This window comes from Melitaea cinxia, chromosome 9 (genome assembly GCF_905220565.1).
Source record: "Melitaea cinxia chromosome 9, ilMelCinx1.1, whole genome shotgun sequence".
In the NCBI taxonomy this organism is placed as follows: Eukaryota; Metazoa; Arthropoda; class Insecta; order Lepidoptera; family Nymphalidae; genus Melitaea; species Melitaea cinxia.
The window spans coordinates 15,406,619-15,424,902 of NC_059402.1; the positions used below are offsets into that span (position 1 = coordinate 15,406,619).

General features: G+C 32.7%; 1 protein-coding gene and 1 pseudogene across 1 annotated transcript; one reads left to right on the forward strand and one right to left on the reverse strand.

The window, feature by feature from the left end:
• Positions 1-7,452: 7,452 nt before the first annotated feature.
• On the reverse strand, positions 7,453-8,808 carry LOC123656738 (mRNA-decapping enzyme 1A). The gene is made up of 2 exons (XM_045592399.1): positions 7,734-8,808; positions 7,453-7,658 (listed from the first exon to the last, which is right to left on the reverse strand). Exons 1-2 carry the CDS (start codon positions 8,740-8,742, stop codon positions 7,453-7,455), a joined length of 1,215 nt encoding a protein of 404 aa, XP_045448355.1. The 5' UTR covers positions 8,743-8,808.
• A 4,092-nt stretch (positions 8,809-12,900) lies between these two features.
• On the forward strand, positions 12,901-14,485 carry LOC123656171 (annotated as a pseudogene).
• The last annotated feature ends 3,799 nt before the right edge of the window (positions 14,486-18,284 follow it).

Sequence of the window (18,284 nt, forward strand, 5' to 3'; positions counted from 1 at the left end):
AATATTAACCGCTGATGAAACTCACATTGCTATTGTAAACCATATTAATCTATTTAAGAAAATCCACTACAACTCTCAGTAAAACCTCTTTCATAACTAACTAAGGAAACAGAAACACAAGATTTAATGCTATGATCACACCAATGCATTTAAGAACCATTACATTAGTCTTAAAATATTTGGTACACACAAGATAAGCTACCCACAATTTTGGTTGGAATTTTTTTTATTTACGTGTGTATTTGTGATCTTATATTTACACTGATTGGTCTTAAATTTGTCTAAAATCTCTTTGAAGGTAATATAACATACTATATTCATAACGATCATGAAAATAATTATACATACAGAGACACTGTTGAAATATTAAACATCATGAAATAAATTTGCAATTTTCTTTTATTTGCCACAAGATTTATGTACTTGATAGCAACAATAAACCAAAAATATCTTTATTTCAATAAAGTTAAGTCAAGTAAAACTTATTTAAGTGCACAGTATCTATGTTATTTTATCAACACCACAAACACGGACCAAAAAGTATTTTATACATTATCGTTAAGCAAAACATGTAGAAAATTTAAAAACTCGTTTATTTGTTACAATAGAAATGTATATTAAGATCGCAATGTGAGTTTCAACATTAAAAATTTAGATTTTTTTTTAATTTTTCTTGGAACTAAATTTATACCAAACATTTTAAAATGTTATATTAGATTTGTCTTAAGCGAAATTATGAAAATGTTTATTGTTTCATTAATTTGTGCATATATAAAACTTTTCTATGAATATTGTAATTAATTTTGACGATTTGTTCGTTTCTAAGACTAATGTGAGAAAATATTTTGTGTAGTGACAAATCTTTACATCGCTTTTAAGTTATTTTTAAGAAAACAGCGCTGTGGAAAAAAGTGTAGCGTCACATTGAACAAGTAATAGGTAACTTTATTTCAAATTTATATTTTTTTAAATATTTATTGAGTTGTGTTGGAATGGTTATCATGAGTCAAATATTAGGATTCCATTAAAGTTGCAGAATTGTGACTGTCATTTTGTCTTCATTTTATTTAACATAGAAAACTGTACAAATATTAGAGTTTAAAGTGTTTTTGGCATATTAATCTTTCTTGTTTTTTTGTTTTTTGTTTTAATCATGTTTAATACAAATATTGCTTTTACTGTGTTCATTATATATAAGGTAGTTTTGTGAAGATTCTAAATTTTGTGTTCAATCATAATAAAATTGCTTTATATGTCAGTATTGATTACTAGAAAATATCATTGAATATTAGTACAACATGTAAATTGATCTGGCTGTGTGGCTACAGCAGCAAAGAATATAGCCACCCCCTCTTTTCCCGTGGGTGTCGTAAGAGGCGACTAAGGGATAACACAGTTTCTTGAAAACACACCATCTTGGAACTTAAAAAGCCGACCGATGTCTGGATAAATATCCAACTGCTGGCTTCCAAATACACAGGCCGAAGACGGGCAGCAGCGTCTTCGGTGCGACAAAGCCAGCCCTGCGGTCACCAACCCGCCAGCCCAGCATGGTGACTATGGGCAAAACACATGAGTTCACGGCATTTTTGGCGCGAACTTGTGGAGGCCTATGTCCAGCAGTGGACTGCGATAGGCTGATGTGTATGTTTGTATGTAATTGATCCTTTTTTTTTTGTTAATAAAATTAGAGTAGATAAGGATTCAAATTAATTTAATAGTTGTTTTATTTCTTCTTTTTATCATTTATATATAAATAAAAATTTATATATATAAAAACAGTACTTGTATAAAAAAGTAATGTTGAAGTAATTTGTAAAAAAAAATTCAATGTGACGCTTACCATATGACAATAGTGTAATATTATAAATGTGACTTTATGTACAAAAATACCGGAATAGTTACAAATAGTGTTTACTAGACAACGCTACTCAATATCACTCCTATATTGTACCATTATTTAAAGCAATTATAATAAGATCTTTTCGACTTCTTATTTTCAAGGATGTAGGGTAAATATTATTTAAGACAGATTAAGTATGATTATACCTAGATTTTTTACAGCGATATTGACGAGCGTGGTTTTAGTAAACCTCTAGATGTTTTATCCCTGTTATTTATATTCGATTTAGAAGCCTTATGAAATGACGATTACGCCAGAATAAAGGACTACGACGTTGATTGATTGGATTTAGTTTGGTGTTCTATTATTTTAGATACTCAATAAAAACCAACTTACTGTAATACAGGTACTAGTAGGTACTACCCTACAGGTAGACGTGTTTTGGTGCATTTGACAGATTATAAAAAATTTGACAATAGATTGTAAATTAAATATGGCACTTACTTCAGCCATATTGTAATTTTAGTGACGGAATCACGATCTTATTACCAGTTTAGAATTTGAATAAAGTATCCCATGATAAAAAAAATGTGTAAATATCTTCACCTACTGACCGTAGAAATACAACTTAATTCAAGTGCTTAGGCGATAAACGGCTTTTCAATTGGCTTGCAATACCGGTAAAGAATATAACGGTAAAATGGCTCCAAAATAACCTTTAAGGTATCGTCCCTACTCCTTAAATAACGTCTGCCGAGACAAGTTAACGTTACCGAAATTTTAACGGTATTCCAAGCCCAGGTACAAACTATACTATTATCCATATGTTAAGTAAGTATTGTAATTTTATTAAAAAGTCAAAGTCATCGAGTGAGAACCGATTTTAATCGACTCGAGACAGGTTCAAGTCGATTCTAAAAAGTCAATTATTTTCTTTAAAAGATCGATTCTTGACTAATCTCAGAGTCGACTTTTCTATCCAGGGTGGCATGACGATGGCTTAGTGCATAAGATCGTGATGCTGTGCAATGAAGACAGAATAGCATTCTGTCTCTTTTTCTATCACTCGTCACGCATTTAGGTTTTAAAATATAACTACGCTTCAGCCTGTAATATCCCCCTACTGGGCATAGGCCTCTTGCCCCATGTAGGAGAAGGATCAAAGCTTAATCCACCACGCTGCTCCAATGCGGGTTGGCGGATATATTCCCTACTATGAGTAACGATCGCTATCAGGTATACATGATAACAACCGGGACCGACGGCTTAAAGTGCTCTTCGAGGCACGGTGAGGAGACCCACAAGGACTGCACAAACAACCAAACCACGGCAAACACCTGTATGGCCAATACAAATGTTTGTTATGTGCGGGGATCGAACCTCGCAAACAACAAAAAATATAACTAATCACAATAAAAAGTCAGTCAATATAACCAATACAATGAAACGTCACTCAATATAGCCAATTACAATGCAGAACGTCATTCAATATAACCAATTACAATGAAGGTCGCTACCGCACTACGTGACGGCACTAAGAGATAGTGTGACATACAGCAACGTATAGCATCATTGAAGCGAACGAAAAGTTCGACATTATCGTACTAATCGCTCACCATTTAAACTGGGCTTAGTATTCTGACCTGTGTAATAAGACCGTGGACGGAATAACATAAGTGTACGTTGATTTTAAATAAACGATCATCTCATTTGTCAGATGTTACCAGATTATTCATACAGAATAAGTGCATTACAAACTGTTACTGCACAATCGGTTAAAGATATCTTCGGACTAATTAATTGATTAATATTTGAGCTTTAATGTCGAAGGTAGAAGTTTCATTGTTCTTTGTAACGTCCATGACAAATGAATTCTATAAAAAAAATCATGGTTTTTCTACTGACCAAGATGTTTGATACAATTTATAAACTGTTTTACTTCGATTTGTTAAAATATAAAAGATTTGGATGTAATTGTTCTTAATGTATTATTAATCGTGAAATAACCAACGTCCTGTCGTTACTCTTACGAGACTAAATTCTAAATAGGTAGGTATACAAAAAGTAATGTATAACAGTTTTATTTATTTTCGAAATTGTATTGACGGTAGAGGAAAATGAATATATATTTTGATGAGTCAGTTTACACCATACGGAAAATTTTTCGTGCTTTGTTCTTGCTCTTGAATAAATAACTGTATCAGTATTTTCTTGAAGTACAAAATTTGACAAATATTCTTTTTTTTAATACTAAATGTACTATCAGTACCTACTTTCCTCAACGTTACCAAACTTCGAAAATTAATAAAATATTCAATTACGCGACATACAGTCCGAAGCTTACTCTTGCAACTTTACTCGCTTGTTTGGTGGAAACTGACCGTGACGAATTTTGTTACGATAGATTTTATTTTTCGATTAAACTCGGATATAAGTTGAAGAATAGAAAGGGCTGATTACTTATTTCTGAATAAATTCCTATATAAATAAATGATACATCGTTTTCACATGAATCATAAACATTTTGTACTTTTTATTGAAAATAAACCGTATCTTCCTTAGATTTATAGTAAATAATGAATAAATGTTCTGTAAATATAGTTTTTCTTTAGCATATCAAATGCTCCACTGTTGTTCACAGGGTGATTCGTTTACGAAGTGAGATTAAAATAATTTTTTGTTTCACTATAAACTGCCAAGAGATGACAAGTCTATATGAGAATCGTTATTTTCGAAAAATTGGTAAACATTGTAGATGCATATAAAAATATCTATCAAAAACAGTAATATGACGCTTATTATTTATTGACATAACATAAAGCACAATTACAACGGGTAATTTCAGATACTTTATTTTTATTTACTCAATATGTAAAGCACCGCTTAACTTGGAAATTATTTGTATGTTACTTGGTTAATCTGTGTTGAGATATCTGGTGATCTCAGATTCCATGTTAGATTTGTCTCAATCTCTTGACTGTTTTAATAATATTGAATTGTCTATGTTCATAGTCAAATTAAATGTTTGAAATGGTCTCAAGTAATTCGTGTTATCTTAAGTAGACAATTGAGACCCACGGCTTCGTGTTTCTTGAATGTTGAAAAATCTTTAAAAAAAAAAAATTGTGCAACAATTTAATGGTCTCGACTGGTTGTTCAAAGTTCAAAAGCGATTTGTAAGATAGAAATATTAAATCGATTAAAAAAATATGTGTATTATTGTTTCCTATCAAAAAATACAAGTTATTTTTTTTTTTGACTATTTAATCTATAAAATTAAGAATTAAGAATAAAAAAAACAAAAATGCTTCTTGAAACGTTTAATTTTCAAATATTCGATTTCTTTTCAAAGGTAATAATTTTAACATGAGTTGCATATTTATAAAATCTGGGAGCAGTATTACAAATAAATTCAGTTTTATACAAATTAGATAACAATTGAATGTAGGCCAAAAATCAGTAACAATTTACATTATATCTTATATGAAATGAATAGCTCCCTCAATCAGCAATTTATTTTCTGTTATATGATATAAAAAATTACATTGACTCCAAGGTTTTGGTAATAGTTTATTTTGCGTATTAAATCGAAGCACATAGATTAATTGCCAAAAGTCCATCTACAAGCACAAACGTTCATGGTAAAGTTTGTAGCAAATCATATTTGTTAAACAGTGAACATAGGTATACATGTAATGGAGAAACAATATCACCATAAACACCTTAAAAATCTTGCACCTGTTTATGGACAAATCTTATTTTCTTATAGAAAATACTATTTTTCCTCAATACATCGAGGACTAAAAATTAGAATCAATCATATCACATTCTGTAGCACTATGAATAATTTATGAAATGAATTTGTTAAAATAATCAACTTTAAAAGTACCCATATATGAAAGAAAAATGCTTGGATGGAATAGAGTAGACTACGAACAATTTAGTTTGTTTTCTTCGCAACTAATACTAAGACATGAAATGGTAATTTACCAAGTTTGTCAGTAATTATTCTAAGTTCCTAGTATTTGTATACTGTTGCAATTGTCATGATCATGTTCATGGGTATACGAATAAAATTAAATGCCTAAATATTGGAAACTCAGAACAATAAACTACAAAAATGGCTAATATCCCATTTGACGTCAAAATAACAGTATAATCTAGATTATGGATATACAATTAAACTTATTGAGTTTGACAATAATATGACCATTTTTGTATTCATGGGCACCTCTATGGCTACAAAATTCCAAACACTCGATTTTTATACACAAAAAAGATGTTTAGGTGCTGACAACATTAACATGTTGAAAGCCATGGGGGACACCAGTTGTGCCTCACTCATTTAATCTATGGGGCCAGCTTAGGTCCTTTATTTACAAAATTTTTATAAGTTTTTATTACACTACCATAACCATTCTTAAAGATCTTACTTATTTTTCCTTATACTATATGACATATTTTTAAGTTGACTCTGGCTCGTGGTCTTGTGGTGGTCCCCACGGAACTAACGGAACAATTGTGTGTCAACTACATGGTGTCCCCCATGGCCCAAACAGAAAATTTAAAAAATCAAGGCAGCATTTAACACGTTTTGTACCATATTTTCATAATACAGCAGGGTGATGTTAAAATAAGAAGCAATTATTTTAACAAACAAAAACAATAGTCAAGAATTATATCTACCAATATGTTATGATTTAAAATCAATTATTGACATTTTATATTATAGGTGTTCTTGTAAAGTCATTCAGTATTTCAATGTCTTACTTTTTATGTAATACAACACTGAACATTATGTAATAAACACTTTTGATAAATTAGAAGTTTAATGTTAATCAACAAATGAAACCAAAGAAAATTATAGAACAATAATTGAATATCTACTTCAATATGATGTAAAAATAGATGTAAGATCTACTGGATGTATGAGAAAACAAAACTAATTACTGGTGTATTAAAGATAGAAAAATATATAGATATGTATACAAATAGCAAAATTTTGCAGTCCTTACAAACAATACAACATCAAAATAATGTCCTTATGTTTCAAATTCATAGTATTTATAATTATGAATTTTTTTTTATATATTATATATCCATTAGATACGCTATTTATGTTTTGTTTAAAGAAGTCTTAAATATTGAAATGAATGTTTTATGACAGCCAATGGCGACATTCTCTTGGCATTTGAATTTAACTCATATATAGATACAAATACAATGTGATATACATACTCATTACATAAGCTAACGATAAACAGTATTATTGCCACACATTAACATCACTGTGTTTTTTTTTATGACATTTTAACAAAAAATCTGAATAAGACCAAGAAAATTAAAGAATAAGCCAATTTATATATATAGATATATATCACAAATAGCTTTTCTATTATATTATTGTGACTCGGTGTTAAGTCACTTAAATTCATTCCTACACAGATACAAATGACACTGTCAAAGGTTTAAAACTTATTTAAAAATACTCTGTTCAAACAAGTAACTACAAAACTACTGAGTCTACACATTTTAATGGGATTTATACTTCAAATTACAACTGTACATGTCCACTGGCGATTTCAGTGGTTTGTCCGAAAGAAAGAATTTTATGAGACTGAAAAAGCTTTTTCTGAGAATGATTTAACATATGCCTCATGTAATTTGTTAACAAAATCAGTGTCATGCTTTAATAGATAATTAAAAGCCTGAAGGAGCTGATTTCTTGTAAGAGGCTCGGGAGACGGTGGCATTTCAGAGCCACTAGTTGCCGTAAACATTGTAGGAGGCATTAAAGCAGGCTTTTGTTGGTTTGCTAACGTATTAATAATTGGAAAAACACTGCCTACCTCATCTAACTTACCACTATTGTAAGAGCCTACAGAGTGACCAATATCTTGAGATTGATTCAAATATGATGCTAAAGGTGATGTAGGTTTCGGCGAGGTAATATGCATCAAATTCAATTCATTCTCTAATGGATTGGGACCACAATCAACACCTTCTAATTGCTGCATCTTCTGTAGACTTATCCTTTGTTGGTTTGACTTCTCTATAGGCGTAGACTTTAATGAGAAAGAACTATTCTGCCTCATTGTGGAATCTAAAGAAATATTTCCATTTGAAGTTTGAATATCTTGTGGAGTGACAGATCTTTGTTGTTTCTCAATATGCTCTACAGAGTGAGCTGGATTACTCATCAGTCTCTGTAACAGTAGAGGCGCCTCACGAGCATCATTCGGTCGCGGTCCAAAGATTCCTGGTGATGGAAGTGATGATACTGCAGGCATTTGTACTGCGGCACCACTTCCCGCTTTCGCAAAGAAATCCATAACACTTTGAGATGCCATATCGGTTGCTCGCGACGGAGTTGAATCGTTCTTATTTGACGCCATACCTTTAGTAGTATTAAAGTCGTCTTGAGCCTTGCTCAACATGCTAAATATATCGACTGATGCAGTCGTCTTCGCCGGTGTAGGGTAAGCTAGATTTTGATTCTGAGACATATCGACAGATGCTTTAGAAGATTCTTTGATTATGGAATTCAATTTAGATGCGACTCTAATGCACTCGTTTTTATCGTGAAACCATATGCCGTAAATACGACCCTTCGCGTTACGATATAAAAGAAAAGGTTCTTTTAATTGTAATTCAATTCCTTTAGAAACCGGCTCAATTAGATTGTTTGTGTTCAATCTGTTCATAATCACCAGACTGTGATACGGTTCACCATTTCTACTGTACACAAACAAAGCACCTTCGATGGTAGTTTTCTCCCATTCGTTTTCTTCATCATATGTATAAAGTGCAACGTGGGTAGCACTGTAAACTATTTCTCGCGCATACGGATCTGCCCTCTTTAATGCGGCAAAATTCATACGTAAGCCGGTGTCAGCCATTTTATATTAATATATACAAAAACGTTTTAGTTCCTCGATTAGCATCACCACAGCAAAATGACAAGAGGACGAACAATTCGCCATTTTTAATAACGGTCCAACAAACGCAAATTAATAATTTTAATTCATATTTTTAAATACGTTATTCAATTTCTTATTGAAATCTCTGTTATAGATGTCCAATAAGATACAAAATAGTAATCTACATTTTTTAATATTGATTATTTGTCAATATGAATAGTGGGTCGTATCTCAGAGACATATTATTACTATAACAATTATATAATTATGTATATTCTCATATAGTAGATGCTTGTCTTTTGTTTGCTACCCTACACGAAAAAAGCGCGAGAGTAAAATAGTAGATAAATTCCAGTTGGTAGATAGCTCTAAGAATTTCAGAGACATGTGTTTTCTCCGTCCGCAAGAAAAAGATTTGAAAAATCAAGTCTAATTAGAATATTACTCTAATTGGAATTAGAGTCTTAAGGGTGGTTCACACAATGCAAGGTGCTGCCTGGCCAGTAGAAAGCTACTCGGTTTGCCTACTCGTACGCCAGTAGGTCGGCTCGCCTTTGCTGTCTACACGACACATGAACATGTTTTAATTAAAAAAAAAAAAAAACGGTGATACGCTTTATGACAGCAATATTATGTCAGGAATTAAAAAATATCTATAACCAAAAAAAAAACACGGGTTGCAAAAAAAATAAAATTTCCAAAGTGTCAGGCTGGCACTGGCGAGCTACTGCCGAACGCGTCCAAATGTCCGATGCTAGCGACGGCCGAGCCACTGTCATGTGCGAGTTGCTGCCGAGCGAGCAGGCGAGTGAAAACAAAAAATGTTGAAGTAACTCGGATACGAGCTTCTGACCAACTCGCACGTACGAGTTACTCGTAACTTACGCCCAACACCCAACAGTGCGAGTTACTGCAGTGCAGCTACTCAGAAGGCTGACTCGTACGCTAGGTCGCACTGTGTAAACCAGCCATTAAATTTACATTTTTCCACCGGAAAAATAAAAGGATTCTCATTATATTAAATAGCTGATTTGTAATAATCACAAATGGCAATTATAAATTAACTACATCCATTTACAAATTTTTATATAAATACTAGCTGACCCCGCAAACGTTTTTTGCCGTGTACTATGTTATTAGCACCCTTACCCCCCCCCCCCCTTGTAACTTAGGGGTATGAAAAATAGATGTTAGCCGATTCTCAGACCTACCCGATATGCACGTAAAATTTCATAAAAATTTGTCCGCCACTTCAAAGGAGTCTTCAAAGGACACAACGTAAGTAAACGAAAAACTAACAAATGTACTAGTCGTCACTACGACTTTTGAGGGTTCCACTTGATATCTCTGGGATTCCATCATCAGATTCTGGTTTCCTCATCATGGTACCACCCTAGAGATATCTCTGACTAAGACGAACGACGAAGTTATCCCCGAACATAGATAAAAAATATGTTTATGTTTTGTGTTTATATATTAGTGATGTTCCGGATATCCGTATCCGTATCCGCAGATATCCGCGGAAAAAATGAGGAGCGCATCCGTATCCGTATCCGTTACTTTTCTCGCGGATCTTTTGCGGATCTTTTATTAATTTTCAAATTTAATTGACAGAATAAAATGCTCCATAATATCTTAGATTACATAATTGGAAAATATTGGCCATACTAATAGTAATATAACTCAACGATACTAAATCAATTATCTTGTGATATCACTATTGCACATAGAAAGTTATGACATTACTTTTATAAATATAAAAAAATGAAAAACAAATAACTTTTTTATTGAAACAACTTTTTCGGTTTTACCGCGGCTTATTAAGTTTTTTAGATGCCAGACGTTTCCTGGACCTGGTTGCTAAATAAAAGTAATACGCGCGTAATGCAATTCGAAACATGTCACAAACAACATCAGTTTAGAAACAATAATTTTAAGTTCCGAATTTTCGTTAAAAGAAACGTTGCCGCTCGGCGCTTCGGCAGTATTGGCATGTTGTAATGACACTGAGGTAGAGCGCAGCAGGAAATATCATGCTCAAAATCTGTAGCAGTCCGACTGAGGAAGTACTTCGACCTCAATAATACTGATCACAGCTAAATAATATTGATTTCAAGCAGTACTGTATTTCTGTGGTGAGTAAGGTGTCCTGACTCCTGGGGGGATTGGGGTTGGGTCGGAAACGCGTTTGCGATGCTTCTGGTGTTGCAAGCGTCTGTAAGCTACGGTAATCGCTTACCATCAAGTGAGTCTTACACTTGTTTGCTGACCTAGTTTAAAAAAAATGCTGTAATGAGAAAGCTACTAGCCAGCTCAAAGGCCTCATGCAAGATAAATTCTATGGCACTAAGAGTACATATCAATGAGAGTATCCGATGCTGAAAAGGAGGTTGACTGGTAGATAAGGCTGTACGGCCTTAAGTCCGCCTTTTGCGCAACGTGTTATCTTGATGTGTTGTTATGTTGTTGTTTTTTTTTTTGGAGTTGTGTAATAAAGTTTAAATAAATAAATAAAATAAATAAAAAGGAACAATTTTATAAAGAAGCAGAGCAGCTTTTCAAATGAGCTATTAAGTACTTAGAAGAACGATTTGATTTAAGTGAGAGCTCCTTATATAAAGAGACTTCATATCATTCATATGGAATGAGATCTCTTGGATCAGTAATGATAAATTGTATAATGATTATTGTTCTTTAAAAGAAACATTTAGTTTAAATCACCTCCCAGAAGGAATAATGAAAATGTTCAATGACAAAATATGGGCCTATTTATTTAGTAGGTAAAAAATTAAAAAAAAAAAAAATTATATGTTTAGTGCTGTCTATTCCAGTAAGCAATGCTTATTGTGGAAGAGTGTTTAGTTTACTGAACAGTCTATGGATTTAATAAAAGCAGTCAGTGATTATAATTTCACTCAAGTTTTAGGTAAATTGTTTGAATTACAAATTATTAAATTTCATTACTTTATTAAATTTCATTTTAAATAATTTTATTTTCTATTTTATTTTTTAGTATTTATTCATATAGATATTTGTATCGGCAGCGGACGATGTAACAATAACGTTAAATGTTATTGTTTTAAAAATATATGTTTAAGCTTTATTTATTTATTTTTTTGGTTTTCCATCCAAATTCCCAATATCCCGAAAAATTGTTTTTTTTCTTCCGATATTTGACGATTCTAGCTGGCAACCCTAGTTCTACTCGTCGTTGCGTTAGGCGTAACGTCAACTATCGTTTCAAGCATGGAGCAGTTCTCTATGCTCCATGGTTTCAAGGTCGCGCGCCAACACCCATAGAGTAGACCAACAATAGGTAAATATAGATCCGTATCCGCGGATCAGTGATGTCAACTTAGGGGTTTTCCCCCAAATTTAAGGGGAAAAAAGTGGGATGGGGTTTTTTTTAGGGGTGTCATATTTGTAGGGGTATTTTTAGGGATATTTATAACTTCAAATTTTTTTTATTTTTTATTTCAAAATAAGCAAAATAAAGGTGTAACAGAATAGGCCATAGGATAATTTTATCTAGTGAGTAGCGAATCATATTCATTTTTATACATACCGCCTTAGCGACATCTAGGCGATTGCTTGTTACTAAGAAAGCAGAGTTAAATAAAACGCGAGGTAAAACTGCGTTTATGTTTACTACAAATACGTTGATTATTATTTGTTATTTGCTTGTTCAATTCGTATGCGTTAAAATATCTAATGTTTGAGAAAAAAAGGAATTGTCAAAAATATACTATTATTTTTTTAATGATATTATACTATTTATTAATGGTTTTTAATGTATTATTTATTTAAAAATATTAAATTATTTATTTTATAAGGAACAAAAAACATTTAGGGGGAATCCTTAGTAATTGTGGGGATTTTAGGGGTTTTCGATTGGGGTTTTGGGGGGATAAATTTTTGGGAGTTGACAACACTGTCGCGGATCTTAACTCTTATTATCCCAGTGTTCCATTTTTAAAACGGTTACTTTTTTATTTTTTATTTGAATTTCTAAATGCATCTATAAATTAATATTTTTATGTTGGTATTACTAATATAAGTTGAATAAATGTCATTTCTCTTCGCGCGGTTTTTTCTATCCATTAACATAATATTATTTGAAAGGTTTTAGTGGAAATTATGGCAAACAGAAAAAAGTAAGTAACTATAATGTTTTGTAGTATACTATTGAACATTTATGGTTTATGCACATGTTGTATCATTGTTATATCATCATGTTGTGTCATTATACGTTTTCACAAATAAAAGTCGTTATTTGTGGGTAAGTTCGATGGTAATGTACCGTTCCATTATTTTAGCAGTAGGAACACATGCACATGTAATTGAGATTTATACTTTATCAGTATTGCATCAAAATTGTGATATTATTTTATTGCAGACTGAATGTGGATCGAATAATCTCGTATTTAGAAGAAGATAATGATGTGTTTTCCGCTGATATTTTCATCACACCTCCTGATAATTGGCAAAATAGCGATGAAGACAGTGGTGACGAAGAGTTTGCAAGTATAAATAACTTGTCAAGACATCAATTACTTGCAGAAGCCGACCTTCGGGTCACCAGATCGTTTCAGACTGCATCTACCGTAGTGAATGAGCTCGTTGGAGATGAAGCTAAAGTGGACCCAATACCTTCCACATCGTCAGTGACGCAGTCTCTATAGCCCAGCTGCTCTTCGTCAGTGACACAGCCTCCGCCAAAAAGAAGACGCGTTGAAGTCACAAGAAAGTGGAGGTTTGTAGATATTCCAGAAAAGGCTGGAAAAGAGCACAGTGAACCGGATTTCTTAGAAAACCTTCGAAATCCTATTCAGTTTTTCGAACTTTTTCATGATGAAGAGGTGTTTGAATTACTCCGATCAGAAACAGAGAAAAATGGAATACAAAAAGGGAAACATGGATTTCGAGTTTCAACAACAGATATAAAACATTTTATTGCTATTTTATTATTGTCTGGATATAACAGTGTATCGAGATACAGAATGTATTGGGAACAAAAAGTCGACTGCAGTTTTCCAACAATTGCAACTCTTATGTCAAGAAATCGGTTTGAAGAGTTATTGCGTTATTTCCATGTTGCCGATAACAATAATCTTGACCGTAATGATAAGTTTGCTAAAGTGCGCCCTTTATGGAACCTGCTCAATGCTAGGTGCATAAAATATTATCCTGGCGATAAAAACTTGAGCATCGACGAATCGATGATTCCATTATGGTAAACATGGAACCAAACAGCACATACATGGTAAGCCCATTCGCTTCGGTTACAAAAATTGGTCCATTTGTACGCGGCTGGGCTATTTGATAGATAGCTTTATCAAGGAGCTAGTACTGGAAATACTCATCCTGAATTAGGTGTTGGTGCCTCAGTGGTTCTGGATCTTATCTCAAAATTGCCACAAGGTAAGCTACAGCTTTTATTTCTATAACTTTTTTACATCTCTACCACTTCTTGACGAGTTGCAAAAAATGGGTCACGACGGAACGGGGACTGTACGAGCTAATCGAACTGAGAAGGCACCTCTGAAAGATCCAAAAGAAATGAAGACAAGTGAGAACAAGTAGAGGATGTCATCACCAATGTACAGATACATTATCTAACATTGCTCTTGTGAGATATAATGACAATAACATTGTCACAGTGGCCTCGACTCAATTTGGTGTTGCACCTATAAGTAAAGTGACACGTTACTGTGACAAATAAAAAAAAAGACGTTGAGCTACCCCGTTGCTTTGTAAATTACAATAAATATATGGGTGGCGTGGACCGACTTGATAAAAATGTGGGTTGTTATAGAATCGCGATTCGTCTGAATAGATGGTACTGGCAGTTGCTCATGTTTCCATTAAATGTTGCAGTCAATAATGCTTTCCAACTTTACGAAATATCCCCAGCTGCAAAAAAACATAAGGTACGCCACATGATCTTTTATCATTTACGAGAGATATTATTTCTACATACTTTCTGATGAAAGATTCAGCCCCTACTACTTCAACCATGTCAACTCCTAGATCTTCACTAGCAGTAATAAAACGTGTACCCGATGATATTAGATTTGATGGTAAAGGACATCTAATTGAAAAACAAAATAAACAAACACGATGTGTTTATGCCACAAAAATACAACAATGAAGTGTATCAAATGTAATGTTGCAAATGTTCCATTTTTATTCATACTGAATAACATATATATCTAACAATGATTGTTATGTAATAATTATAAGATTTAAAATATATGTAAGTTTATCTAATTTTTTACTAGTGCAATAAATAAAAAATGTGAATAAAATAGTTTTATTTCCAAACGAAATCCGTAGCCACTAATAGTATTTTACATGTATGTATAAGCATAGTGTTCCATTATTGGAACGTTTACAGAACTAAAAATCTAAATGAGATATATATTTTTTTAATATTTGGGTATCATTATACTTCTATAAACACGATCCAATCCGATTTTCATAAAAATTAGACCTGTTTTACTAAGGTTGAGATGATATGAGTTAACACTAAATATCCGGAGTCGGATACCTACGTATCCGCGGATATGTATTTTTGACGATCCGGCACATCACTAATATATGGTCGCATTGAATAACCCTCTACTTTTTTTAAGTCGTTAAAAAATATAGTTTCTGTTTGTCTGTTTGTTTACTAGCTATCACGCAAAAAACTTAGTGGATAATTATATATCAAACTACGTACTTTTTGTCTCGAAATCCAGCACTGGTTCTTTAGGAGATAGGATGAAAGTGAAAATTTGTATTTATTTATAACTAGCTTCTGCGCGCGACTTCGCGTGGAACAGAGGCACGTGCGATACCTGATCATTATTTTGCTGCGATGTTAAAACTGCGATATCTCTTGAGTTACTCATTGAAATCGAATTATGTAAAAAGGCTATTTTGTTTTAAATTAAATACTTGTGATAAATAACGTTATTTATTTAGATAAGGGTTAATATAATGTTTATAAAAACATCTTCGCAAATAATGCATTATTTTAGAACAAACTTGGTTTGCATAAAAAAGGTTATAGTGAGCCATTAGAACACGACAGCAGAATATGCTGTCGCGGACTTTTTTTTAGATTTTTTAAAGAGTATTAATTCTGTCATACATGATTTTTGCGAAACTTTAACTGTTTTCACAGCGCACGCAGCGCAAGCTCTCAAAAGGAAAAAAGAACCCCCGATTTTGAAACATTCTTCATTCGTGCTCCACTCCTTTTGGTCTTAGCGTGATGATATATAGCTTATAACCTTCTTCGATAAATGGGCTATCTAACACTAAAAGAATTTTTCAAATCAGACCAGTAGTTTCTGAGTTTAGCGCGTTCAAACAACCAAATAAACTCTTCAGCTTTATAATATTAGTATAGACTAGCTGTGCCCACGACTTTGTCTGCGTGGAATTTAACAAAAAGTTATTGTTTACTCTGCAGAGTTATAAAATACCTAAATATTTTTTTTAAAATAAAAGTAGCCTAAGTTACTCCTTACTACATCAGCTATCTGCCAGTAAAAGTCCCATCAAAATCGGTCTAGCCGTTTCGGAGATAAGCTGGAACAAACAGATAGACTGACAGACAAAAATTGTAAAAAATGTTATTTTGGTATATGTACCGTGTATACACCCAAATGCATTTAGTAAAAAGCGGTTATTTTAATATTACAAACAGACACTCCAATTTTATTTATTTGTATAAATTCACTAAAAAAAAGTTCGATTTGCCTCAATATTTTTTGATACCTAGAATGTGTAAATACCTAGAATGTGAAAATTATAAATAATCAAATTATTTATTTTTAACGCAATCACGTGGATGAGCGGGAAACTTGAACGCGCGCGGTTGTGTTTTTTCTTGCTACTATTAAAATTACTTTAAATATAGTTCAGAACAGGTGTAAAGTGTATATATTTTGTCATTTAGTTTTAGTTTTGTATTCAGTTTGTTTTTCTTCTATTTTTGGTTAGTGTATGTTTTTTTTTTTTTTTTTTTTTCAATTTATTGGCCAATACATAACAAATACATTTTAATTTGAAATTTAAGTACCACGAAAACCTCGCGGGTTTATCTGGGTACAGGGAGTCACTCAGTTAATTCAGTTTATTTTTGTAAAAAATATTTTTTTAAACGTGATTTGGTTTTCGTGGTACTCTTATACATTTCTTGCAGTTCTCTGGGCAGTTCGTTAATATATTCGGGTATTAAGTAGTCGTCAGTTCTCTTTCCATACTTATTGTTAGTTTTTGGTAGGTGATATTTAAGGTTTGAATCAAGTTTACGTAAGCCTATAGGTCTTAGTTTTTCATTTAACAAGGTTGTATTATTAATTTGGGTTAGAACAGAAAATTTAACTTTATCATATATATTCATAACATTACAATGACGAAAGAGCTGATTATAGTTGTTCTTATAATTATTAAGTATGCGTTTAGGTACAATTGTTTTTAATAATCTTAACTGTAAATTGTAAATATTTTCCAAGTTTGATCTGCAGGATCTACCGTAACTACTGACACCGTAATCGATAACTGAGTCAGCCAAGGCCACGTATAGGAGCCGCAGTGTCTGGTATGGTAATTTGGCTTTGAGTATACTTAGTTTGCTTAATAAGGATCTTAATTTTGTGCACACGTGATCTATATGCGGGCCCCAAGTAAATCTGTCATCGATTACTAAGCCTATGTACATATGTGTTTTCACTTGTTCAATATTTTCACACGAACAATTTAGACTGCATGAGGAGTGCAAACAAGAGTGGCTGTGAGCCACGATGGTAGGTCTGATGTCTGTCTGGTTGTGTGACGAGTGAATGTGTATCATCTTCGTTTTATGTGCGTTTATTATCAGACCCACATCGTGTGCCCATTTACATAATTGATTAAAATTATGTTGTAATTTTTCCTGGGCATATTTAACTGTTTTTTGAGCTACCACTAAACACGTGTCGTCCGCGAACTGGTATACAGTGCCCTCCTTTATTATATTAACCATGTCGTTTACGTATAACAAGTACTCAGTGGGGCCAATAATTGAGCCCTGTGCTGTGCCCCGTGTGGTTGGTATTAAGTTACTCCATTGTTTAGATAAGCTTACTGTGGTTTTTCTGTTAAGATGATAATTTTTTAATAGTTTCAGTAAAGGACCCTGTATACCACCCCGCGAAAGTTTATCGAATAAGATATTGTAATTTAATACATCAAAGGCTTTGCTAAAATCTACGAGCAGAACGAGCACGTGAAGTTTTTTGTCCAAATGCGTATTAACTTCATTAGTAAATTTTCTTAGTAGTTCGGTGGTGCTTTTATTTTTTTGAAAACCATATTGTTTATTATTAATGATTGAATGTTGAGCTAAATATTTATTTATTTTATCCCCTAGGTACCTTTCTACAATTTTATCTACACATGACAAAATAGTGATGGGACGGTAATTATTATAATCGTCACGCTTTCCCTTCTTATAAATTGGCCGAATTACGCCAATTTTCAAAATA

Coding starts and splice junctions, on each gene's coding strand:
- LOC123656738 (XM_045592399.1), bottom strand. CDS start 8,742: ATGGCTGACACCGGCTTACGTATGAATTTTGCCGCATTAAAGAGGGCA. Junction 7,659..7,733: donor GAATCAATCTCAAGATATTG/GTCACTCTGTAG, acceptor TTAATACGTTAG/CAAACCAACAAAAGCCTGCT.